The sequence below is a fragment of the Dipodomys merriami genome, unplaced genomic scaffold (genome assembly GCF_024711535.1).
Source record: "Dipodomys merriami isolate MVZ:Mamm:240054 unplaced genomic scaffold, mDipMer1.0.p SCAF_2, whole genome shotgun sequence".
NCBI lineage: Eukaryota > Metazoa > Chordata > Mammalia > Rodentia > Heteromyidae > Dipodomys > Dipodomys merriami.
In genome coordinates, this window is record NW_027203381.1 from 63,323,913 (window position 1) to 63,351,849 (window position 27,937).

General features: G+C 36.7%; 1 protein-coding gene across 8 annotated transcripts in view; it reads left to right on the forward strand.

The window, feature by feature from the left end:
- Nucleotides 1-27,937, forward strand: part of Tp63 (tumor protein p63) — a 211,289-nt gene that overhangs the window by 102,681 nt on the left and 80,671 nt on the right. For 3 of the 8 annotated variants that reach the window (XM_070029819.1, XM_070029820.1, XM_070029822.1), the window contains exon 1: nucleotides 12,372-12,551. The exons of the other annotated variants lie outside the window; for them this stretch is intronic. In XM_070029819.1, coding sequence (XP_069885920.1) covers nucleotides 12,510-12,551 — 42 coding nt within the window. In that variant the 5' untranslated portion in view covers nucleotides 12,372-12,509. Of the gene's footprint in view, nucleotides 1-12,371; nucleotides 12,552-27,937 lie in introns of those variants that run through there. 8 annotated transcript variants of the gene reach the window in all.

The following is a 27,937-nucleotide window of genomic DNA, read 5'->3' on the forward strand; positions in this document are numbered from 1 at the left end:
GTTCTAAAAAGCACTGTAGTTTGTTGTGCCTGAAGTGGCTTCAAAATTTTGTTGGCAGGCTGGGAAGGTGGCTCAGTGGTAGAGCGCTTGCATGCATGAGGCCCTGGGTTCGATTCCTCAGCACCACATAAGAAGAAGAAAAAAAGCTAGAAGTAGTGCTGTGGCTCAAGTGGTAGAGCGCTAGCCTTGAGCTGAAGAGCAGGGGGGACAACGCTCAGGCCCAGAGTTCAAGCCCCACGACCAGAACCGGAAAAAAAAAAAAAACTGTGTTGGCATGTCAGTAGCCCTAGGTCTAGGCAGAGTGTCAAGTTTTTACTGGATCATCTCAAGTCTTTATTTTAATAATGTAGTTTTTCTTGTTTCACATGAATTTCCTTGTAAAGACCTGATTTCTGCCACAGAAATCAGTATCAAAGCCTTTGCATCAGAAGGAAGTGGCAACTCTTAGAAGTATATAGAGAATCAGAGAATGTCAGGCCCGGGAAGGCTTTAGAAATGCTGCAGGATTTGATCAATCTTTTGTTGTAGAGAGTTAGGACACAGGGTAGAAAGCAATGTCCAGAGCAGACAGTAAGTCATGAAATTGGTAAAGTGAAACTTTAAAAACTTATAAACCATAATTATAGATAGCTTATTTGAAGACTTAGCATCTAGAAGCGGTGCCATTCTGAAGAGTGGAACAGGGCACGCATTTAGTTCATTCCCCAGGGTGTATGGTGTGGAGCTGGTATGCATGCTGGCCAGAAGAAGCACAGATGCAATTATTTGAATTTTACACAGACTTCTCCGTCTGTGTTTTTGAATCGGAAGCCACGAGTGTACACATAGCTACAACTGAAAATGTATACCTTTAGGAACTGAAAGGAGAGAAGGATGTTAAGCTCTTAGAATAAAATGTAATTCTCCCTTTTGGAGATCAAAAGTAAATTCAGCTTCTTCTTATGTTGTCTAGGGATCATTCTCTTCCCTTAAATGGTAGAGAAGATCTGTATTAGAAAGTAAGAACAAAAACTGAAGTAATTCAAAGTACAGAGTGCAGGAAGAAAGAGGTCTGTCCTGTTGAGGAGAGAGAAAAAAATGAAGAATAAAAATGAAGCCAAAAAGTCACCAGGTTGAAATGCTTTATAGAAGTCAAGTGTTCTGTGAAACCAACTATCTTTGGGGAGAAATTTCTATGACAGGCAGATATCTAAGCTGTCTGTCTTCATCAGAAAGTTGACAAATATAAATTCCTTAAAGGCTGGAATCACAGTTATATTGTATGCAAATATATTACAACATTGGGTCTAATTGGCAAACTGAAAGAAACAGAGGGACAGCTAGGGGAAATGCTATGCTTCAGTTTACTGGAAAGAGGCAGGACTTATTACTAAGTCCATGACTCTGCAGACAACGCCCTTTCATGCATCATCCTTACAGGCAAGCAGAATTGCCTTTTCTATAATTTTAGGTAAATTATTGAAATCTAGAGTTGCATGGGAAATAACTCAGTCTGGACTCAGAAGGAAAGGTGATGTGTTGTGTAATTACTGTGAGCTAACACTTTTTCATTATCTACTCAGTAAAAGAAACTAACTTAAAATCAAATAAATGAGATTTTTTTCACTACTCTTCCACTCTCTCTTGTTGGAAGTTGAATGCATCATGTGTAATCAATGGGAATGGAGATGAATGAGCCTGTTATGTTTTGTTTTGGTTTGGTTTTTTGTTTTTGGTCGGTTGTGGGGCTTGAACTCTAGGCCTGGGCACTGTCCCTGAGCTCTTCAGCTCAAAGCTAGCACTCTACCACTTGAGCCACAGAGCCACTTCTGGCCTTTTCAAACCCAGGACCTCATACATGCAAGGCAAGCACTCTACAACTAAGCTATCTTCCCAGACCCAGAATGAAGCTGTTTAATGAGTAAAATAAAATAGCAATTTACTAGACATTTGTGGCTCATGCCTATAATCCTAACTACTTAGGAGAATGAGATATGAGGGTCACAGTTTGAAGTCAGCATGGGCAGAAAAGTCTATGAGATTCTTACCTCCAATTAACCAACAATAAGCCAGAAGTGAAAGGGTGACATTGTCAAAAAGAAATGTACTCATTACCTGACTTGTGAAGCTGTAACCCCTCTGTATATTACCTTTATAATAACAATAAAAATGTATATTACAAAAAGCCAAAAGTAGAGCTCAAGGCTCAAGCCTTGAGCATAAAAGTTCAGGGATAGCACCCAGCCCTGAATTCAAGCCTCAGGACTGACACCAAAGAAATAAATACCATGGGGGAAGAACATACAAGAGAAACAAAAAAAAATCACATAGTACATTTTAGATACATTAAAAACAACAGCAAGAAAAGAAAAACAAATTGTGTCCCTATCTTGGGGTTCATTTCACTTAGCATCATCTTATATGGTCATATGTATATAGTTTTTGACCTTTTCTGCTTGTGCTCGACTTATGATAGTTATTGGAAATAAGGGAAACCATGGGACATATATTTCTTTGCGCCTGGTTTATTTCACTTAATACAATTTTTTCTAAGTCTTTCCATTTCCTAACAAATGGAGCAATGTCATTCTTTCTGATGGAGGCATAGAATTCCATCATATATATCACATTTTCTTGATCCATTCATCTACTGAGGGGTATCTGGGTTGGTTCCATATATTAGCTATTGTAAATAATACTGCGATAAACATAGTTGTGCTGGTAGCTTTACAACTTGGTGGGGGGAGGGGGAAGTTGGGGAAGTGAGGAGGGAAGGGATGGCAGGGGAAAAACAAAGGAGGAGGTAACAATGCTCAATAGGAAATGTAGTCATTACCGTACTCATGTAACTGTAACCCCTCTGTACAGTATTTTTACAATAAAAACCATAAAAAAGAAAAAATAAAATAAGATAGCAATTTGACAAATTTAACTTCTTAAGTTTTTATAGCAAAATGTTTGAAAGAGTTTTAAATAATATGAGGTGGTCGTAAGGGGAACACTGTTCTATGTCCTTGATCAGTTTTATCCAGCTTTGTGTCACTGTAAGAAAATATCTCAAAAATAAAAACTTAAAGGAGAAAATATTCATTTTGGCTCATGGTTTTAGAGGATTTTTGTTCTACCTCTCATTGCTTGAGGCTTGTTGTCAATCGTGGGTTGCTTTGGTCATGTTGTCAGGCAATAATTCATTATGGTAGGCTGTGTAGTACATGCACTATGATGGGTTGTCTTGGTACTATGGTCTGGCAATATACCATCTCACAGAAGAGGAAAACTATTTGTAGCTATTATAGCTACGAATCTGGGTGTCAATATACCTTTCAAGGACATTCCCCAGTGATACTTTCTCCATTGAATCCCCATTGCTAAATGTCCACCACTTCTCAGTAGCTTCATCAACTGGGTATGGAGCCCTCAATAATGGAACTCTTGGAGCATATTTAAGATCCAAATCATAAGATTGTCAGTCCTATACTAATTTGATGTCTTGAAATCAATGTACAGGCATCTGTTAGCCTTAGAATATCATTTAAATTGAATAACTAGCTTATATTAGTGCATTCTAATTAAGCATACTTTTCTGGTCTTCAGTATAGTGTTAAAAAATGTGATAAACAATGAGTTCCCAATTAAAGGGAAATGGTTAATTCAGTAGTACTGTAATAGCAATTTAAAGTTAAAATGATTTTTAAAGTACTTTTAATTATATGTATATTCACAAGTTAATTTTATTAAATTGGCAAATACATGGGTATATACAGGTACATTATATATGAAAAAGTATGTTTTTAAATTGATAATATTATATATGAATACATATATACATATTCTTTTTACATACTTGGGTATAATATACCAAAATTTTAACAGTGGTTACTTGTAAATTCTGGGATACTTGAGTCTGTTTTCTATATTTTCCTTTTCATTATATATGGAAATATATACTAAAAATGAAACTAACATGAAAATATTTGGTAGATTTGTCAAAGTGTTAATTATTTTATTTATTTTAGTTGGTCATTGGGGTAGAACTCTGGGCCTGGTTGTTGTCCCTCAGCTCTGCAGCTCAAGGTTAGTGCTCTACCGCTTGAGCAACAATTCCACTTCCAGTTTTCTAGTGGTTTATTGGAGATAAGAGTTTCATGGACTTGCCTGCCCGGGCTGGCTTTGAACCACCATCTTCAGATCTCAGCCTCCTGAGTAGCTAGGATTACAGGTGTGAGCCACCAGCGCCCAGCTAATATTTTTATTAATAAGGAATTTATTACTAATCCAGTGTGAGAAGGCAGAGGGAAAAATATTAAAAATGAATTTAGGACATGAATACATCATTTAAAGAACAAATTAAAAGGGGTAATAGATACACTGAAACATATTCACTAGTAGGTTGAACGTGGTGGCACAAATCTATAATCCTAGCTACTGCAGATGTGGAGTTTGAGAAGCCTATGGTTTGAGACCAGCATGAGCAAAATAGTAGGGAGAACTCCAACTCAAAAAACAGTAAGGAACAGCTGGAAATTGTCATGTATATCTGTGAGTCCAATTATTGACAAGCATAAGAAGGAATATGAGACTCTATCTGAAACAAAAAGGCAAATAAGGGCTGAGAGTATGATTCAAGTGGTAGAGCACCAACCTAGTAAGCAAGAATCCCAAATAAACAACAACAAATCCTCAGACGAAAGAATGAATATTAAAATGAGATTTGTTTTTCATCTTTTAGGTTGCAAAGAGATGAGCCTGAAGGCTGTGGTAGTTATCCTTATACAATATGTATTTTGGTGCAATCTTTTCAGACAATATGTTGACATCATATCTATTTAACATTTTGAATTATAGCGTTTGGCCTAGTACTTTTCATTGTATGGATACTTGGCAAGAGAAATGGTCAGAATACTGTGATAACTAGCAAGACTATATTAAACATGCTTTTAACTTTACTGATATGAACATGCAGGATGATGCCAGTAGGAACTTCAGCAATAATTTTGAGTGTTATGCTTAGAATTGGCCTTATTGCAATTTGGATTTTATTATTAATTTTTGCTTCTAATTATTGTATTTTTTAATAAAAATATTTTCAGTGCACAATGCAAAAGACTATGAAGAAAGGTGATTTTTATCTCAGTTCCTCATCTATTGGGTTGAACTGTTTGTGAAGCCCTTTAGAAGTAAGGCAATCTTTAAATCCAGGGAAGTAGTTAAAAAATACTGTTATTATTATAATCACAGAGTGGACTGTCTGGCAAATAAGCTGTAGGGCTGCTGTGGACATGACACTGAATGAGGGATAAATATGGGGTAAGGGGAGAAGAAATGGAGATACAATTTAATCATAACAGTAGAGGTTTTGTGTAAATTTGGGAGCTAAAATATATGGGTTCTGACCTTGATTCCATCATTTAGCATCTGTCTGCACTAAAGCAATGATCAGATACCTACATCATAAATTTTCATGAGGATTAAATGAATATACTATATGTAACATACTCTGAAAAGGATTAGACGTAAAGAATCTAAACCTTGTTTAATATTTTACTTTATTTATTTAGCTGGTATTAGGGCATGTACTCAGGCCCTGGTCACTGACCCTTACCTTTTCACTGAAGGCTAAAGCTCAACTCTTCTTCTGGCTTTTTGGTGTTTAAATGAAGATCAGTAGTCTCACAGACTTTTTTCTATGGGCTGGCTTCTAACTCTAATCCTCAGATCTCAGCCTCCTAAGTAGCTAGGATTAAAGTGTCAGCCAAAGATATCTGGCATTAATTTTTCTTATAACAAATTTTATTTTATTTTTGTAAACATACTGTACAAAGAGGTTAGTTACATCAGTAAGGTGATGATATGTTTCTTGTCAGGCATTGTTACCCCCTCTGTTGTTTTTCTCCCCCTATCCCTTTTCCCTCCCCTCCCCCCACTCCCCCCCCCATCTCCCCTCACCACCACCTTGGCAAAATTGTAAGGTTCATTTCCAACATACTATTTTTATGTGAATATTTACACCAGTACTTAAAAAAAAATTTTTTTGAATACAACTGTAGGATTTAGAATGGGATTAATTTTTCCTTCTATGCTTACAAAGATTCCCCATTTTTCAACAGAAAATGGGGAAATGACCTTAAAATGGATAGTTTTTATATCTTGCTTTGGAATGTAGCCTTTAAAGAAAAATTTGATTGGGTGGGTGCCTTAATTTAGTGGCCTTCTGACTTCTAAAAATGCTTGCTTGTTTCACCTATGTGAGGAAGAGGTGGAAGCAAAACACTTAACTCAGGAGTGATTAGAGCTTCACAAGTTACTCAGTGTTCTATGTGGATCATCCTTTAATTTAAGGTTAGCTGATGTTGAAAAAGATCTAATTGATTTTGTTCTGGAACAGCGTGGAAAGTCCCAGCATTTCTTAGCTTTCACACATAATCTGAAAACCTCAGTCTTTTTTTTTTTTTTTTTTCGGTTTCTCTATTACAGGTTTACCTTGTTGGCAGCTTCCCTTTTGAAAAATAATTGCTAAGCATATTAAATACCGAGCTTGGATTGAGAGTATGATTATTTTTTTCAATTTTAATTAAGTGCTATGCTTTGATTCAGAGAGGAAAGGCATCTCTTCAAAATAAGTACCTCATAAACTTTTGGAATTAATCCACTGTTCAAATTTCATAAAGAATAAAACCAATTTACTTGAATTTATATTCCTTGAGATTTTAGACACTAGATATGGACAGAAACATACTCTGACTTATAAAATTGGATGGAAAAGGTAGACATACAACTTTTTGTATTAAATGGTACAGTTTTGTTACTGTATTTACACACATTTGTGGAAAGATTAAGCTTTAACATTGGGGATTGGAGAAATCCTCACAAAAATATTATTAAAAGAATCCCAACACAAACGTTTGAATGTCTTAGGTAAAATTATGAATATATACCAAACTGAGGCATCAATGGAGCAGAAGCCAAGTGTCAGCAGCTCATACCTGTAATCCTAGCTACTCAGGAAGACGACTGAGACCTGAGTGTTAAGGTTCAAACCTAGCATAGGCAGAAAAGTATGGGAGACTGCTCTCAAATTAACCAGCAAAAATGTAGAGGTGTGGTTCAAGTGGTAGAGTACCAGCCTTGAGCACATAAAGCCCAAGGAAAGTATAAGGCCTCGAGTTCTAGGACCAGTACCAACACAAAATGAAAATAATGAATCAATCAATAAATATGAATAAATAAAATAGATGGAGCAGAAGGACAGAAATGATTTTGCAGAGCCTCATGGAGTAAGTAGAGTAACATATAAAAAAGATGAAGTAGAGCAGATATCTATCCTGATTGTGAAAGGCTCTGAATACCTGTCTAAGAAGTTGGTTGTTCCAGTGGCATCAGGGCCCCCAAAGAGTGACAAGGTCAGCGTTGTTCTTTAAGAAATACAGTTGTTGAGAAGCCTCTGGAAGAGGATGAAAGAGGACTAGAGTACTACTGTCCCCAGGGCTATCTAAAAGCTCTTGAAATCATTTAGTATGCTTCTCATTGATTGTCTATGGTCTGTCTGTAGCTGCTTGTATGATGATTTTTTAAGCCCATGATGATATAATAAATATAAAAATGGTCCTTGGTAGAAGAGAGGGCTCCTACCCTTGATTGATACATTTAGAATTAGCTACACGCGCTTTCTTAGGGTCTCATCTATTGCTATTAAAAGTAAAAGCAATTTTTATTCCCTTTGATAACTACTTAGTTCCAGCCAAATATACGCAGTCCTTGGCTTTTTTCTAATCTTACTTCTCTTTCAACTCAAGAGAACTAATACTGTAATAAGATGCCCCACTATCTCCTTAACTGAGCTTTGCAAAACCTAAACATTTCTCTTCTCCACCCATTTTTACCCATAGAATACAGACATAGATTGAAGAGCACAAAATTGTCTCAATTTCTAACTTTCCAGAAGTTTGTAAGTACCATCTTGTTCCTTATTTAAATCTACATGACATGCATAAAGAACATAAAGCAACTATTTTTTTCTTTCATTTTTTTTTCTTTTCTCTTTTTGTTGTTGTTGGTTATGGGGCTTGAACTCTGGGCCTGGGCGGTCTCCCTCAGCTCTTCAGCTCAAGGCTAGCGCTCTACCACTTGAGGAACAGTGCCACTTCCGGTTTTCTGGTGGTTTATTGGACATGAGAGTCTCCTGAACTTTCCTGCCCAGGCTGCCTTTAAACCTCAATCCTCAGCTCTCAGCCTCCTGAGTAGCTAGGATTACAGGCCTAAGCCACCAATGCCCAGCAAAACAATTATTTTCTATGTGTAAAGATTTATCTGTATGCTTATTTTTCTCCCACAGTGATATAAAATGAAGCTATTTGATATATTATGACAAGGACAGTGACATTTCAAATTAGGGAAAAAATGTGTTATTCAATACATGATAAATATACTTTTGTTTTTAACAAGCACTTAGAGATATTTTGTTTCTCATAAAAATTCTGGAAAACAAGACTTCTATGTAAAAAGAATGTAAATTCTGTTGCTGTGATTTTGAAATATATTAGCAGTGCTTTATAGTGTTGAGATCAAAGGCCTTATCTAAAAGACTTTTCTGAAAACCAACAGATCATGCAGTAAAAAAATAATATAGCCAGGTGTTGGTGGCTCACACCTGTAATCCTAGCTACTCAGGAGGTTGAGATCTGAGGATCGCGGTTCAAAGCTAGCCTCATCAGAAAAGCCCCTGTGAGACTTTTATCACAATTAACCACTCAAAAAACAGAAGTGGTGGAGCTGGGAAAGTGGCTCAGTGGTAGAGCACTTGCCTTGCATGCATGAGGCCCTGGATTCGATTCCTCAGCACCACATAAACAAAAAAAAAAAAGAAAAAAGCTGGAAGTGGCGCTGCGGCTCAAGAGGTAGAGTGCTAGCCTTGAGCTGAAGAGCTGAGGAACAGCGTCCAGGCCCAGAGTTCAGGCCCCATGACCAGACCCCCCCCCGCCTCCAAAAAAAAACAGAAGTGGTTCTGTGCCTCAGAAGTGGTTGAGTGCTAGCCTTCAGCAAGATCTCAGGGACAGGGCCCAGGCCCTGAGTTCAAGCCCCATGACAGGAAAACAATAATAATGATAACAATAACAATAATTTGTCCATAGAAAGATTAAAATTCCAGACTGTCATGAAAGTTGGGGAACCAGATAAACAGAAAAGCACTTACAGGAAAGAAACTGAGCAACTGTTGTAAAGTGTATTCAGCAAAATTCTAGTTTTTCTGCATAGCATATGTTTTGACCCCACATGTAAGAAATCTTTTTTCCAGAATTGTGAGTTTATAACAGTGATATGCTAATTCAAGGGTGATACTAATCCCTAAGTCTGAGGCCACTAAGCTTTAAGACCTCTGGAGAAATGACTGAGAATACAAAGTTATGAATTTTAAATGGAGTTAGCACCAATTCCTGAGGAATATTAACTTAAGATCCTTAGTTTTGTTCATTTATCTTTAAAAGATGGATAATAATGATTCTTAGATTATTAGGTTGTTGGAAAATTAAAGCACATTACCAAACCCCTGATGTTTACAGCTCAGTGCTATTTTGTAATGAGCATACAGAAGTGTTACTTCTTTGTGACCTCTGCTTAAATAAATGCATGATTCTTACATCAGCTACCTACACTCATTCCAGAATCAAGCATTGTCAGATGTTCTTTAATTAACTAGCTCTCTTATGGAAATGTTTGTGTTAAGTTCCAATTAATGCTCACTATTAGCTAGTTTTTTACTTGGAGAATATCATAAAGAAAAAAAACACATACCCATGCATTGCTCCATTTTCTCGGTATTATTTAATATCTAAGTACAGATTCCACTGTTTTACTTATACAATATAGACAGGGGCAAATTAAGGGGAACTATCCAAGTAAAGTAAGAGAAATATGACTAATCATCTAAAACATGTCTCTGTATTCTGGGCAAAGGCACAGGTCTTCTCTGTAATAGTCTTTAGAAATAATTTAGTTCTGCAGCTCTCTCATTTCACAAATGAGGAATTGGAATCCAGAGTGGTTAAGTAACTTGCCCTTGGGGCACAGAGCTAGTTAAAGACAGACCTAGAAACACAGTCCCTAACTCCCAGTCCAGGGCTCTTTTCTTCAACTACCCAAAGTTGTTAAGTAGTGCAGTGGACAGACTGTCTTGGATTTTTGTCTAGAATCTGGGAACATATATGTTAGACTGAGAAAATTGTGAGATTCCTTCATACTGTGAATTTGACTTTTCACCCAGAGATCCCACAGGAAATTTATTAACTCTGGAAGACAACATTTGTTTACCTTTTGATTGTATACCATAAAAACTTGAAATCTTGCCTTTAGATTTAGGGGTCAAATGACTACATTATCCCATTAGTGGACCAAAAGAACTTACCACAGTAATGGTGCAGCTGTATAGCTGTACCCACAGCATCTATTCTAGAGCAGTCCTACCCAGGCATGGTGCATTCAGGACTGCCTGAAAATATCTAAGGGTTGGGCTTGCAGCTCTGGAAAGTCTAATGTAGTAGACCTGGGGCCCATCTACATTGCTTCTTCAAAAGTACCTTGGGTGATTCTTAGGATTATCCTAGTGTTGAACCACTGTAATAAAACACACAGCTTTAAAGAAGCAACGCTCTGCATTCCATTACCATTAACCTGACAGGATAAAGTTGAAACACTGTAAAATTGTTATAAATATTTGTGCTATATACTGTAAGTTTTTGTTTCTTTGCTTTGTACCCAACATTTACATGGTTCATGGCAGGAGTAAGAGAGGTTGTTCTTGCTAAAATTTACATGAGGAAATAAATGTTTTGTGCAACCTAGGTTGTGGTGTGGCAATATTATCAGATTCTTGAATATTTGAGATCAACTGTTATGTTAGGGGAGATGGATGTTAATTAACAAAAGCAATATTGCCGATAATTCAATGGCCTTAAGATAACTTTTAGTCCAATGACTGTATCATTTTTATATGCATGTATATAGATGCATTTTATAGATACCAAGATGAAAGGAAAGAGGAAGCAAATGCAAAGTCATAAACATATTTGCAAACTCAGTTTCTGAAATTGATATAATAATCTATTTTGACTTCTAATTTTCTTTTCATCTTCTAACTAGATTCACGCACTGAGCAATAATGAAAGAGTACTTTACTGATTCATATAACCAGCAGGTTGCATTGTATTTTCATTGTGCTGTGATAACCAAAGCCAGATTCTACATGACTATTCTTTTGATTATTAGGACTTGAATACAGGGCCTGGTACTCTCACTTGGCTCTTTCACTCAAGAATTGTGTTCTACCACTTGAGCCACACCTCTACTTTCAGATTTTGGCTATTTGAATGAAAATAAGAGTCTCACAGATTTTTCTGCCCCACCTGGTTTTAAACCTTGGTCTGCAGATGTCAGCCTCCTGAGTAGCTAGGATTACAGATATGAGCCACCAGAACCCAGTTTACATGATTATTCTTATGTATTTACACAAATACATGTTTAAGGTAAAAAAAAAAAACACTGTCATGCTTCATGAAAAATTCTATTAGTCATTTGAGTGGAGAGAACATGTAAAATAATAGGTTTCATTACCCACTTACAGGAAAAAGTATCTTTCTTTGAGTCTTAATTTTAAAAAAATGTTTAATAGAGAAAATGCAAAAGAAAATTGAAAATTTTTGTTTTTATTATGCACATATTTCCTAGAATTTCTATTTATTTTATGTATTATGGAAGTTTTGACAAGCTAACAAGACTAATCGCTTCTATTATTATGGAAATAGGTTCTGAAAAAAAAATCAAATGGCTCATGTCATTGAGTGGTTTGAAACCACTAGTATTTATCAGCGGAAAATAGGTGAATACTTTTTAGCCAACAGGCAGTAGATATGGATGTTTATATCGAGGAAATATAACAGTAGAATTAAGTATATTCCTCTAGTTTGTAACTCAGTATAATCAGTTTTGAAGTCCCAAATGTAGTTGTTGTTTTTTTTTTTTTTAAAGAGCCTTTCCCTGAAGTTTTAGTTTTGTAAAACTTAAAAATAACTTTCTGAAATGCCTTCTGTAAGTGGTAGTAGTGGTATGTGGTAAATTTGTTTGGGGAGATTCTGATTTGTTTTTAGGAGAGAGTTCACTTTCTTATGAAAGAGACAGGTAAAGTTTTACCTGTCTGTCTCTCCCCTTTTTTTTTCTCCTTTTCTTTTAAAGATTGGTGATAAGGAATTCTAACTACTTAATGAGATGGGAGAGGCTTCACTCCATTGGAGTGGAGGAGTCCAGGTGGAAGTTGATGGATTGGACAGGTAAAGAGAAGAGTCCCGCCCCCTCATGCCTATGGTTGGGTATATATTAGAGAACCTTAAACTATGTACAGAGAGAGAAAGAGAGAGAGGGATTTGAGTTCTGTTCTCTTCTTGGTAGATTCCTATTGTAAGGGTCTCAGAGGGGGTGGGGGGGTTGCAAAAATCCTGGAACCAGAAGAGAAGACAACAGCTTTGATCAATCTTACAGCTAACATGTTGTACCTGGAAAACAATGCCCAGACTCAATTTAGTGAGGTAAGGATTCTAGATTTTTAACGTTCCATTTAGAGATGATTTTTCAGTCTTAGTTTTTTTAAATAGAAACTTACATATTTGTGGTTCTTGGTTATCCAATGTAATTTTTTTTTTTTTTTGCAAATTGTATATAGGAATCTCCTTTACTTAGCGAATGTTTTCTATTTAGTGACTCTGAGATATTCTTTCTGATTCCATTGATTTTGTTTTTAAATTTAAGTGAAAGATAAAATAGTGGGAGAAAAGAGAAAAGTAAAGTCCTGGGTAGCACTATGTATGTAAAGAAATTTAGTATTTTATTTTTTTTAAAAAAATCACTTTTTATGAAAAATAGACTGCGAAAGCAGATCACATTCTGCTAGCTATACTGGAATAACTCAGTTGATGGGTATTCTTGTATCAGTGAGACAAAGTAGGTGATGTGTCTTTAACTTTTTATCTCAGATCTATATATCCAGATTTCATCCTAAAAACAAATAGAGTTTAGTTTTTCAAAGTAATCAGGAGTTATTTTTTTAAAGAGCCATCTTCGTTTATTACTTATGTCAATCCATACACGCATTTAAATTCAGAAGAAACTTTAGTAATGTCTGTATTATCTGACTGTTTGCTTAAACGTTTACTGTATAATGACAAATAAAGGTATTTCAGGCTATAAATGAATAACTGTTTCTGCATGCATCCATGTAAGTGTGCAGGAGGGCATTTCAGATCCTATTCAAGATCCCGGTGTCGGACTTAGGCAGTCTCAGACTTAACAAATTTGACTTAAGGATTTACAACATTGAGCCAAGGGATAAAGGCAAAGAAAAGTACTGAAGGGACTGTAAGGCTTTGAAGAAGTTTCCTAAAGTTGAGGGAGGTCTGACAACAATATTAGTTTACATTCCTCCAAATAGGGCAGCTGTGTTGACACTAATCAGATGGGGTGGAGGGGGGAGAAGGCTAGTTGTTCAGTGTTTGAGATAAAAATGCTTGCAGGTGAATGCTTGGAAAAATAGGTTAGAGTACTCAAATCAAGCTTCTTGAACGTCAAAACAAAATGCATAGTACTCAGTACAGACCGCAAAAGGAAGCGCCAGCAAAGAGCAACCAAGCAGGGCAGAGGCACTATGGAATGACCATGCTATTGTCTAGACACCTGAACTGTGTAAATATAGCAGGGGAAATATCAAGTTATCTAAAGAAGCAAAAGGAAGTGTCTATTTTCCTTTAAAACACTCATGCAGCCACGCTTGTGTTCAGGAACAGAAACTTGAGTTTCTTGTTTAATATTGAAAGTTAGCTTAAAATCTTAGCAAACTTTTTTTTTTTTTTAAATGGAGGTCACTTTTTTGATTAGCTTGTGGTTTCTCTTGGAGCCAATTCTGCTCAGTCTGTAAAAGAAATGATTCGTCAGGCCATATATGATTTTATCTGTTCTTGTTACTAAGCTATGCTAAATAAGATTTCTAAACAGGGTGCAATCTGACTAAGTATGTTGAAGAATTAAAGAGGAGAACCAAACATTGGTTCTGAGATAAAAGAAAAAAAAATACTGGTGGAAAGTGGGGAAAATGTTTTTTGTTGTTGTTTTTTTGTTTTGTTTCCAGTGAAATGTTCTGAAATAAAAGAACTGCATAATTGTAATCATTAAAAGGTAGTTTTTTAGAATTATTGTCTTCTGTAGAGGCAATGAATTATGCTATATGTGAAAATATAATGTCCTTATGATGTTTGGACCTATCTTTACAAAGTGGTTTCATTTTCCTAATATTAGGGAAATGTGTGGTTCTGAGTTCAAAAGGCTGTACTTGTCTCTTTTCTATTGGAATGCTGCTAAAATGTGAAGAAATCTCTGAAAAAATATGGCTGAACTTTTCTACCTTCCCTGTGTGTTTTTGTGTTCTTAATATGACTTAATATGACTTCCAGATTCTTCTGCCAGTGTACCTATTATGGGATAAATTCATGGTGGGATTTCTGTGCCATTTAAGTTCATCTCTTTTTTTCTGCTTAGAATTCTTCTGTAAGATCTAGTCCTGTCTTAAAATGCTGTCTACATGCAAGTGTCTGAAATCCTAGGTCCCTGTGACCCTAAGACTCCTTAAATATCAAAATTGTGATGTTGTAGTGTCAAGTTTATTACGAAATTCTGGAGTAGCAACCTACTATTACTGCACAAGAACACTTAAAATAGTCCAGACTATCAACAGAAAAGGTGCAGATTTTCCAGTGAGAGGAAAACTTATTTAAAACCTATATTCAATTCTTAGACTTCAAATCATTTTTAATTTGCTTAACATTTTGAGTTGATATCTGTAAAACAATATAAAAGCAGGGTCTCCTCTCTCTCTCTCTCTTTCTCTCTCTCTCTTTCTTTCTCTCTCACTCTCTCTTTCACAACCTGCTAGTTATTTCCCCTCCAGCAGAGTTGGATTTAAGGAAACTGTTCATGAACAGGAAGGGTCCGGAAGGGAGGAGAAAATGGACAAGATGTAACAGGCAGGGCTTGGGCTTAAGGTGCAACTCTAGAGTGACAACTGGAAATTTCAAGCAAGCTCCACATCTCAGATATGGAGAAAGAGAGCTTGAAAGGAAAGAGGTTTCTTCATTCCTGGAGTTTTACAGGAACTTTCTTGCCAGAGTTATGGCAGAGATATGTGTGTGTGTGTGTGTGTGTGTGTGTGTGTGTGTGTGTGTGTGTGTGTGTGTGTGTGTGTGTGTGTGTGTGTGTGTGCGCGTGCATGCGTGTATGTGGGCATGTGTGTGTATGTATGCATACAAACACAGAGTCTCAAATTCCATCTTAGAAAGATATATTTACTGAAACTGGGTTGGTAAATCAATTATCATACCAAACAGAACTGAAGTTCCATATACCATTTTGCAAATCAGTGTTTAATGAGTTTTCTTTTCACATTTGGGAAAGCTATGTATAAATCGTGGAGTTCTACTAATCCATAATGTCTCCTTAATTTCAGGGAGAGATTGAATATGTGTCGTTCAGAGTATAAGTTCCAGAAAGCATTCTGGGAAAAGCTACTTGCAAAGCTACTTGCATTCAAGAAGAAAGTGGCCAAGGCAGCAGTAGGAGCTCTGAGAATCAAGACTTTCCCATGATGTGTTTCTCAGGTGTTTTAATTACCCAGACAAAAGAACAGCGGTCCAGAAGCAGAGCTGTTCGTTAAATTCAAGTGCTGGCTAGGCCTCTTCCCTGATTCTGTGCGATGGCATTAGATCACACTACTTGTTTTCCAATTGGGTGCCCTCCAGCCCGGCCCAGAGGGGACTGGGAGAAAGAGATCTTAGATGGGAGATCACAGATCATACCTTCCTTCACTACTATTAGAAAAATGACTTGGTGATAGTAAACCACCTATTCTTTATCTAGATCAGGGAAAGTATGTTTGTTTGGTTTTGACTTTTTAGAAGAGCAGTGATCCTCAACGGGCTGTGAGGAGCAGGGAGCATGAATGGATGTCTGGATTTTCTATAGAAACCAAAAGAGGGCTGGTTGCTTTTTCTTCATGTTTAGTAAGATTTTCTAGACACATTATTGCTAACATTTTCCCAGAGATGACCATATAGAGACATTAGATTTCATATTCTACGTATTTAAGGAAGTATATATGTGAGATCATGAGATTTTTGTTTATCAAAGAAGAATATGGGTCAAATAGTTGAGAAATATGTTGTCACAAATGCCCTCTAGCTTTCTTTGATGTATATATGATTGTTTAGGGTGTGACTTGAGCCCTTCCTTGAAAGAGAGGTATAAATTAAATATATACATATATATATTTCCTTCATACTACAATTATGAAGCTAGACATTTTTCTCCTGCTGAATGTTCTCACATTCTAATTATTTTATGTCAATAGCCAAGGAAGAATGAGCAAAGATAAACAAAAGATGATTCAGTTACTTCATAATTATTGTAACTTACATGAAGTTTTATAGTTTTGTTTTGTTTGGTTTGGGATTTTGGTGTGTGTGTTTGCACGCACGTGTGCATATGTTCATGTGCACATACACACGTGCACACGTGTCTCGGTCCTGGGCTTGAACTCAGAGCCTGGGTACTGTCCCTGAACTTTTTCAACCAAAGCTAGCACTCTACTACCTGAGCTACAGTTCCATTTCCAGTTGCAGTTGTTCTTGGTGGTTACTTGGAATCCCACATACTTTCCTGCCCAGGCTGGCTTTGTACCATGAGCCTCCAATCTCAGCCTCTTGAGTAGCTAGGATTAAGGCCTAAGACATAGCCCAGCTACTATTTGGAAAGGAAGATTTTCTTTTTCAAACCAGTGGACTTTCCATTTTCTTTTCATATCTCATGAGCAATAGTTATGATAATAATACATTATTTTCCAGTGCCAATTTTGAGGAGCCTGTCCAATGTGTTCAATAGGAAAGGTTTATTTGGGATCTGGAAGATAATGAATTGAACTATGAAGGGAAAACTTGTTGTAGAAGTTAATCTTAGTCCTAATCTACTCTTAAAAACACACAATTTGGAAGCATGATGAAGAGAAATGTGTCTCCTTTTTTAAATTTTTGATTGTCAGTCATAAGGCTGGGCCTGGCACCATCCCTGAGCTCTTTAGCTCAAGGCTAGCACTCTACCACTTGAGCCACAGTACCACTTCCAGTTTTCTGGTGGTTAATTGGAGATAAGAGTCTCACAAACTTTCCTGCCCTGGCTGGCTTTGAACTGTGATCCTCAGATCTCAGCTTCCTGAGCAGATAGGATTAAACAGCTATGAGCCACTGGTGCCTGGCTTACTGTGGCTTATTAATGTACTACATCTCTAAACATTTTATAATTTTTTTGGGGGGGGTCTGGTCATGAGGCCTGAACTCTGGGCCTGGGCGCTGTCCCTCAGCTCTTCAGCTCAAGGCTAGCGCTCTACCACTTGAGCCACAGCACCACTTCCGGCTTTTTTCTTTTTGCTTATGTGGTGCTGAGGAATCAAACCCAGGGCCTCAGGCATGCAAGGCAAGCGCTCTACCACTGAGCCACCTTCCCAGCCCCACATTTTATAATTTTTATTTATGTTTTTTGGATGAGTTGTACTTTGCCAATATCTATCAGAAGCAGTATTCAATAGATGAAACAGAAGTTAGGGAAAAATCTTACTTATTCTTTTCAAATAAAGATTTGTGTATAATATTATGTAAGATCTAGAATGGGGTACAAATTATTTCCTAGACTGACATTTAAAGCTCATTGGGAAAATGAAACAATTATACATAAACATATACTTAAAACAAGCCAGATCTTAAATGCTATATGAAAAACATGAGCAAAATAAAATGGCAAAGAAAATGGAAGGCCATAATAAGGAAATCAAGAAAGCCTGTATGTATATGCAATATGCGGCTGTACTTGGAAAGAGAAGGAGAACTTCCCACCTCTTAAAGATGCAAGACCAAAGGAAGATTTCAGGTAAAGCCAAAATAAGAAAGGCACAGGGATGGGCCGATGATTGATGTACTCAGAAATGTCAAATAAATGGTTCATATAGAATTGAAAGCAGATGGTATTAGGAGATCAAGTTAGAATCCTAAGATAGAGTGGCTTAGGAAGGGCCATACCACTGGGAGGTGAATAGATTTAATGTGGTGGCAATGTTAAGCCTTGGAAGGGTTTATAAGAGGAGTGGTGGAATTGAAGGTCTCCGAGAGAGCCCTTGGTGTGTATGCATGGCTTTGTGTGACTGGTTGGAAGTATAAAACTGCATTTCTCTGAACTCCACAACAGTTGCCTGTTTTGCAAGAATATCAATCACTCTTGTGGAACCTTTGAAAGAGGAAGAATGAGGTCTTATTCAACTTACGTTGGTTTTGTTTGTATCTCTCTTCAATAGCTATGGTCCACCATACATAAACTGGAAACTATTGCTCTTAGTTTGATCTTATTTATGCCTGTTATTTCACTATGGTTATTAATAACACTTCTCAGTTTCAAAAGTATCCTACTTGGAACATAAATTAGTCACTCCAAAATTAGATTGCAATATTTTTCTCATTCTTTTCCTCAATATATCATCCCCAAATGGAAAGCTTGTAAAATTTTGCCTATTAACTGGATATACTGATTTTGATGGAACAGCCTTAAACCACTTAGACTATATCTCCCACTGAAGGAGCATTTTTTTTTTTCTAATTCAGCACTGGCTGAAAGCCAACAAAGTATAGACATGGTGTTAACTGCCACGAAGAAAGAAGAAATAAGTAAGGTTTACCCATACACCTCTTAAGAACTCAACAGCCCAGGAAGTATTCATGAATGACTCCAATGTAAAACTGCCTGCTAGAAGACATGAGAGAATCCTAAGGAGAGAGTTTAACCTGTTCGCAGTGTCTGCTTGAGTTTAGATGACTCTCCCAGATAATATTTACCTGTCAATTTAATATTCAAAAACTAGACTTCATATGAAGCACCTTTTAGTCCTAGGTAGGATAAAAACTGGAAAGAATAAACATTTCTGGACCATTACTGGATATGTGTAGAACATAAATTGATATTTCATGCTTGTAATCTGAGTTGTAGCTTGTCTCTGTTACTTAAATGGAAAATAAAATCCATGTAAAAGTGAGAGAGAGAATTTTGAGTATGCTGCCAGACACAGAAATTTATGAAACACTCTTGTCAGCTACTCTGGAAACACTACAAAAGAAAACGTTCTACTTTCTTATTGGTATTAAAGCCACTAATAGGTGCAGTTTAGTATAATACCACCATGAGAATTACCACCCCCGAAGTGAGCTTGCTTTGGACAAAATTCTACACAGGCATTTTCTCCTTCCTTTTAATCTTGTGCAAAATACCCAAAGGGGCATTTCCAATCCAAGCAGTGATCTTTCTCAAGTTGATTCTTTCTCAGATCACAGAGACAATGGAGAATAGGTCCTGTTTACTCAAATCAGTCTGGATTAGTGTCACTGCATTGATGGAATCAGAATTAAAAGGAAACCCATTACTTATCAAAAGGTACCATCAGATGTCTGGGGGAATAGCTGTATAAGGAGGTGGAGGATTCTACAAGATATATACAACAGAGAATTGGTAAAATGGGGCAAGGAAGAAGCGTATCCCAGCCTTAGACCTGGAAGAATACAAGTGCTCGAAAAGCTGAATATCAAAACAGGGGAAGACTCTCTTCTCCTGCCTTTTTTGTTTCTATACTCTAACATCTACACTGGAATGTTTATCTGTAGGCCAAGTTCTTTCCAGTCATTAAGGCTCTGGTGGAGAGCTACAGCATCCTCAAAAGTTTCTCAGATCCTTCCACACAGAAGAAAGCCTCTTCCCTTTTAACTCTTTATTTTTCTGTCTTTGTCAGATGCCTCCACTCCTAAAAAAGTGTTTTCTTTAGCCCTGTATCCTCTACAGGGCCAATAAATTGTATTCCGTGAATACAAGCATCCGTGGATACAAGCATCTGTTGCTATGGTTTTGAAGTACTATCTTCAGATAGAAATGTAGCGCATGGTATCTATTTAAAGAAAAGGTTGTTACTGTCCTGTGCAAAAAGTTAAAGTAATCCCCACACATTACACAAACCTTGTTCACCTAAATGTTCTGTAGGTAACTAAAACATTTGTTTTTGTGGACAATATGCAATCTGAATTTTGAAAGTGAGTCAGATGTTACTTTATTTTAATTCAAATGGCAAGAAAGGTTTCAAATGGAGGACAGTTTCCTAAATGACTTGCACTCTGCCAGGTAAATAATGTTAAGTGTGTGCTGCTTCCACATAATTGATTACCTACAGGATAGATAATGTGTTTGATTAAAAGAAAAAAAAACAACAGAACAGATCAGGTTTTTATCTGGTATTGCCATCACTTTTAAAAGTGTTTACTTGCTTCCATGCTATTTGCTTGATTCAGTCTGTCCCTTGAATGTATGTCTCTTAGTCATGGCCAGAAAGGTGAGTGGTTTGATCTGGGTGAATAGGCTTGATGATTGGCAAACACTGTCGCCTTTTTATTTTCTATGGTCTTATTACTGAAGGAGGCCTAAGAAGCCTTGAAATCATTTCACTCAGACATGGTGTCTCAGGATTATTTTTACTCAAAGACATTAATAAGCTATTGCAGTTACCAACCTGACATATATGGTGGTGTAAATAAAATTGAACAGATAAATGCTCTTTTGGAGCAAAGCATGTCTTCTGTATATCTGGAAACCTCAGTTTTAATTTGAGGTAAAAGTGACAGCTTAAAGGAACATTCCAATGGTATTTAAATCTCCATGTCTAATCCCAAAGCTTAGGAAATTACTGAAAACTTTACACCAACTAAAATACGTAGCAAACAACAAAGCACTTGACAAACCAAGTTAAGTTGGAGAACTGGGGCCATTGTACACTTTGCCTAGCATGTGTGAGGCCTTGGGATACAAAAGAAATAAGAAGAGAAGAAATAAAGTAAATTAGAACTCATGAAAGAATACTCCTCATGAGGAGTAGTATGATCCCTGCTTTCTGCTTCTTATTGGCTTCTGATTTGGTCTCAGTATATATGTTACAAATCTGGACAATGAAGTCATGAATTTATATCATTTCCAAGAAATAGTTTGTAAAATCTGATAAACCACAATCTTAGTTCCTCAAAAAATACATTTGTATGCCATTAATTATGTTATTATTCTAAACTGAATTCTGACTAACTGGGCAGAAAATCATAGAAATTATACAAGGAGAGGCCAATTTTGTGGCCAGTCTTCCAGAAATGAATAGTCTTAATTCTAAATTTGTTTTCCAGGTGGTTTCTTTCCAAAGTAGTCTACATTTGGCCATAATTGACATTAGTAGGAAGTGAATAATGACATGACCACAAAGATTTGTATCCTTAGTGCTGACTGAGGTACAAAATCTAAATGATTGGATCAGAAACATTGCTTTGGCACAAACAAGAGTGTGTTATGTGTTCATTTTGAGGAAGTAGAAGCTCATTAATAAACTCGGCAGCTATGTGTGAACCTCCAAAGATTATTACTCATTGCATCGTGAGTGACAATACTGGCTATTCTGCTACTAGTTCCCATCAAAGCTGAAGCTGAAAACACAGTTCCCACCTAACCAGACAAAGCTTAGCACAAAGGAAAGGTCATAGAGATTACTTTAGGATACATTATAACATTTACTTGGCAGTAGAATGTATAGAAATCAGCCCAATTGGAGCACACACTTGCTTCAGGATTAAAAACAAACAAAAAAAACACAAAAAACAATACCCTATTGAGTTAGAATAAAAGAGGTAGTTTTGCAAAGTAATTTTTAATTTCAAAGTGTTTTGCATGCATTTTTTAAATTAGTATTTGAGCATCTACTGTGTCTCAAACACTGGTCTAGATACTAGAGATTTCCTAGTAAATATGCCAGGTAAGAATGCATTATCTAGCAGAGAAAAGCATCATTGTTAAATATCTACACAGATAGTCCGTTTTGACTATTATGTGATGCAAATGGAAAGTCCTATAAAAGTGTGGGGCAGAAAGCAGTGGTCTTTTCAGCAGTGAGAGAAGGTGCTTGGCAGAGGACAATTAAATTGAACACTGGGAAAGCTGTTGCATAATGAACCCTGGAGCAGTTGGGATGTGTCAAAGGCATTAGAACTAAAGGAATTGGTCTTTGAAAAACTACAGGAAAACCCATTTGCTAAAGGAGAGCACGGGGTGACATAACTAGAGCTGGTGGTAGCTCAAAGGAGTTAGATCTCTTTTTTCTTTTTATTCCTTTTGTGCCACTACTGGGGCTTGAACGCAGTGTCTGGCTCTGTCCTTTAGCATTTTAACTTGAGGCAGCTAGTGTACTGTTTGAGCAACACCTCCACTTCTGACTTTTTGGTGGTTAATAGGAAATAAATGTCTTATAGATTTTTCCTGCTTGAGCTTGGTTTAAACCACAGTTCCCAGATCTCAGCTTCCTGAGTAGCAGGACTATACATGTGAGCCTACAATGGATTTCTTAACTCAAGTTTCTTAACTCTCCACAAATATATACATTCTAGGAGTGCAGATATGGCTAAAATGGTAGAGTACCAGTTAAGAGTAAACACACCCTGTGGGAACACAAGGTCGGGCTGGAGTTTAAGTCTCAGTATGGAACAAAATGAACAGAGCATTACTGCTGAACTTGAAAAGTCTCAAAGGTTCATTTCCATACAAATAGACTAACTTTCACTAAAGAGTTCTGTTATTCTATACTTCCTAATCTCAACTATGTAGGCAAAGCAGAGGTAGTAAGATGACTATTATTTTTATAGATTGAAATGTCCTCAAGAAATAGAAGAGAAAATTGCTTCAATAATAGTTTCATTTGTACCTTTATAAATAGCTTTTGGTTTGAACAAACTGAAATTGCTTACATTTCTCTAATAAGTGGATCGAGAATTATAGACTATTAGAATTACATTCATCTGCTTGTATTCAGCCTATATTTGCCTGAACTTAGTGATGTCAGTTTCCTATAGATTCCTTGTAATTTTATTTTGTTCATCCTAATTTCTAGAAGGGAACATTTTCTAAAGTCATATAATTTAACATTTATTTCTCTCTAACTGAACAATGTACATTTTAATTTGTCTATCTTTGGATTGTGTTATTTCTTCCTATTTTTTCAAATGCTATCTGTGATATTAGTTGGTATTTTGTTTGCTTGATCAGTCAACTTTGAATTTAATTTCTTTCACCCCTCAGTTTGAATTTCTAGGGAGCTCTTTCTTCCACTATAGATTATTGGTCATCCAATAATCTTGCCATTTTGTGTCATAAAATAAAACATTGTAGTTGACTTTCTGTCTATATGCCTTCTAGAAGTTTGTGTGACAATTATTTATTGTTATATTTGGCTTACTATAAGATATGGGAAAGTTATACTTTCAGACATTCCCTTTACAAGATTATTTTAGAACACAAATGTAAGTAAAAAGTTTTACATTTAACAAAATGTGATTTTTATAAATGTTACAGTAAGTAAATTATTATTTTTTTTTTCTTTTGTTGGTCATGGGGCTTGAACTCTAGGCCTGGGCGCTGTCCCTGTGCTCTTCAGCTCAAGGCAAGCACTCTACCTCTTGAGCCACAGCGCCACTTCCGGTTTTCTAGAGGTTTATTGGAGATCAGAGTCTCACAGACTTTTCTGCTGGGCTGGCTTTGAACCATGATCCTCAGATCTCAGCCTCCTGAGTAGCTAGGATTACAGACGTGAGCCACCGGTGCGGAGCTAGTCAGTCAATTTTTAAGGTTGAACCATGGTACTTATCTTCTTGACCTCAAATGTAGTGAATTGTATTTAATTCTAGTATAAAACAAACCATTCTCTGAAGTGAGACAGGTAGTAAAATACTTAAAAATGATAAGTATTTCCCGTTGGGCAGGGTTTGTTGAAAATTTGTATCCTGCTAATATTAGAAGATGGAAATTCAGTACTGTGTGCAAAAATATAATATAGGCTTTGTAAATTCAGGGTCATGAAAAAACTGTTTTCTTATTCTCAGGAGCGTCTATAGAATGTTCACAAAATCTTCTTCAGGAAGTGAAAGGTCTTACTTAACTGAAGAAACTATAGATACTGTCTGAGATGTTTCTGATTTTCAGATTTGGCCAGAGAAATATGTGCAAAGAAAAAGCAGTTATTTTATGCACCTGTTTTGAAAATGGTCTGATAGCATTACTATAAAATAGCTTCCCATGGAGGGTGATTAAGGGACTTTAGATGAATGGAGAGTAGAAGGGTAGGTGAATACAGTCATTATATTCAATATTCATATATAAAAATGGAACCATCACTTGAATTTATGGGCGGAACTGGGAGAGATGAGGAAGAAGAATGGAAAGGGTGACACTGATCCAGTGCATTGTGTTTATAAACTGACAAGAATTGAAACTACTTCTTATCCATGAGTATAAAAAATATTGATAAATAGCTTCAGCATGGAGCTAGAAGAATGTTAAGAGCTGGGGCAAACATTGTATTCCATCTTCAGATCCAGTTTCCTCAACTTTACATGGATTTTTACCTTATAGGAAGCTCAGTGTCAAGCTGTTCAACTAGATTACCTGGAGGTACATAACATATTAGTGGCTAAGGCTGGCCTCAAATTCAGTTCTACTATTTCAGCCTCACAAGTGCTGGGATTACAGGATTGTACTACATGTGGATAAATCATGATTATATATTCCAATAGTAATCTATCTTGTCTCTGACTTAATTCTATTCCCCATTTTCATGACTCTCTTGGCATATGCTATTGGCTATTGTTGCTATATAAATATCACATAACTAGTATAGAGAGTAATATCTGGGAAAGAGGACCTTTGTCTTTTGCAGACGTGGTAGAAAGAGAGTTTTGGAAACACAAATTGCACTTAAGGTTCTGTTTGCACTGCATTTATCAAATGACTTGATGGTAATCTGTTTTTGATATTAACTTGTTTCAGAACTAGGGGCTTGGCTCATTCTTGACCTGGCTTTCTGGTGGCCCTAGGTTCAATCCCTAGTATGGAAATAAATGAGTTAATTAAGTAATGTTTCATATGAAAATAATTAAAGCATCAATTTTAATTACAGAGAAATCCAGATATTTAATATTCAGCTTTGTTTAGAGCAATCCACCAATACATTTATTATGGAGCCTGTCTGGGAAAATCCATGATATATTCAGAATTCATGATCATCAGAAGGGTTTAATTCAGGAAAGCAAAATAAAACATCACTAGAGAGACTATATTCAGAGAGCATTTTATAAAGAGAAAATCTGGTCATATATAATTTATTTCTTACCTATCTTTATTGTAGCACCTTCTACAATTTAGTGGGGAAGTGGAGCAGAGGCTAGAAATGGCCATAATGTTGAGTGTTTTTGTCCCAAGTCTGCATCATCCTTCTTATGGAACTGTTGGCTCACCTGGTTCAAACTTGAATATGTTATGAACATTGATAACAGTCCAGGGTCCACTCAGAGAGTCTGCTCTCTCCAAGTTCATAAGGAATAAAATGTCTATTGAAACTCACAGGGAGTCTACTGGTTTATTCAATTAGGATTACAGCAGTTCAAAAACACAGCTCAGTTTTGTCTTTTATGTTTTGTAGAAGGAAGACTACCTCATCTTTCACATGTGATTGGATGGACACATAATATGCATTCATTATCCATATATATGCAGAGTATATGAAGTTTATTCTGAAACCAATGAACTTTATGTTTAGAAAGGGAGAATATATACATTATTTCATTTCAGACACTAATAATCTTTGTTACATGAGACATATAAAGACCAGTAAGTTCTTCCAAGGGTAGTGTTTATGCCATATATGCACATGTCATGTTCTAATCTCTGGAACTCTTTTAAAGGCATTGTCAATAAGCATTGCATTAGCATTCTGGCATAACCTGTTTCTTCCTTCTGTCTGAGAGTGAAGAAGGGAACTGTTCCTTTCCTTCCAGCAGCTTCACTATGATGGGAAATGAGGGGATAAATATTCTTCACGTTGTCCTGGAGAGAGAGCTACTTCCTGGGCAAGAAAACTGTGTGTTAACCTCCTTAGAAGAGCGCTGTGCTTTGCTTCATGCTCTACTATCACCATTTACAAATGCTTAGTAATTTATGAACAGAAGGCCCTGAATTTTTGTTTTGCACAGAGCTACAAATGATTTCCCTGTCCTATCTCAGTAACACTTGTTCTTCTTGGCTCTGTTGCTTTGCCCTTGGCCTCCAAATCATACTCTGTCAACATATGTAATCTCTCTTCAAATCAAAAAATAAACAAATAAGAACCTTTAAAAAAAACTAAATATTTTAAAACTCCATTTCTAATGAGCTATATATCCATGGTAATTTTTTGACTTACTGATTTGTGTGGTGGTAGTGTTGGGATGTGAGTGTGGTGTGTGTGTGTGTATGTGTGGGTGTGGGTGGGTGGGTATGGGTGTGTATATGTGTGTGCAAGAGAGAGAGAGAGAGAGAGACAGAGAGAAAGAGAGAGAGAGAGAGGAGAGATGGTCCTGAGACTTGAACTCAATGCTAACAACATATTACTTGAACCACAGCTCTACTTCCAGCTTTTGGTGATTAATTGGAGACTTTCCTGTCTGGGCTGGTTTTGGATGCTGATTCTCTGATATCAACTTCCTTAGTCTGATTACAGACATGAGCCACCAGCACTGGTGACTTACTGTTATTTTTTTCTTTTTTAGTTTTTGTTTGTTTTCAGTTAGTGATGGGGCTTGGGTGTGGGGCTTGAACTCAGGGCCTGGACATTGTCCCTGAGCTCATTTGCCCAAGGCTAGTGTTCCATCACTTTGAACCACAATTCCACTTGCAGTTTTCCAGCGATTAATTGAAGATGTTTCTCATGGACTTTCTTGTCCCAGCTGGCTTTGAATGGTGATCCTTAGATCTCAGCCTCCTCAGTAACTAGGGTTATAGGTGAGCCTGTAACAGGCTGTTTATTTATTTTTTTAAAAAAATAAACTAAGATAAGTATTCAAATAGATTTCCAATAATGCAACTCTTACTTGAGTGGTCTCATTGATTGTGTTTTTTAAAAAATAAGTTAATAGGGCTGGGAAGTTGGCTCAGTGGTAGGCGCTTGCCTTGCATGCATGAGGCCCTGGGTTCGATTCCTGAGCACATAAGCAAAAAGAAAAAAGCCAGATGTGGCACTGTGGCTCAAGTGGTAGAGCACTAGCCTTGAGCTGAAGAGCTGAGGGATAGCACCTAGGCCCAGAGTTCAGGCCCCACAACTGGACCCAAAAAAAAAAGTTATTAGTGCTGGCATTACTATTACTAAAAAAAAATAAGCATGCTATTTGAATTCTGATTATTTGAAATTAAATTGGGGAATAATTTAAATTAAAATATGTTCCCGAATTTTAGATTGAATTTTATTTTGAATTATTATGCTAATAATTATGCCCAGGACTGAGAAATCTAGCTTGATGCTGTATGAACTGAGCCATTAACCTTAGAAACAAATTCTTTTGTCTCTCAGTATGATATTTTATCTGGAACGTATGCAACTTAAAAATATGTCATTTACAAAAAAGATCCATCAGCTCCCACCATGCTTATTAATGAGTTTTGGAATACAGCTTGAGCTTCATTGGTTCCAAACAGCATGGTTAATCTTATTGCAAAGGTTGAGAAGTCCTTTTGTGACCCCTCAATAAATGGTATTTCCATTTCTCTTAAATCCTTGGAGAAACCATGAATGTTTCCCTCACTGCCTGATAAAGCTGGGCCTCCCACCTAAACCTTTCTCTTTTTATGTACATATTGTGGCGGGAAATTCAAAGGGTCAGTGGGTGTTTCTTTGTTCCCATCCAAGCCCACAATTAGCTGCTGCGCCTCTGGGAGGGGAGGAGGAGGTAGAGGTGGCCCAATGGCC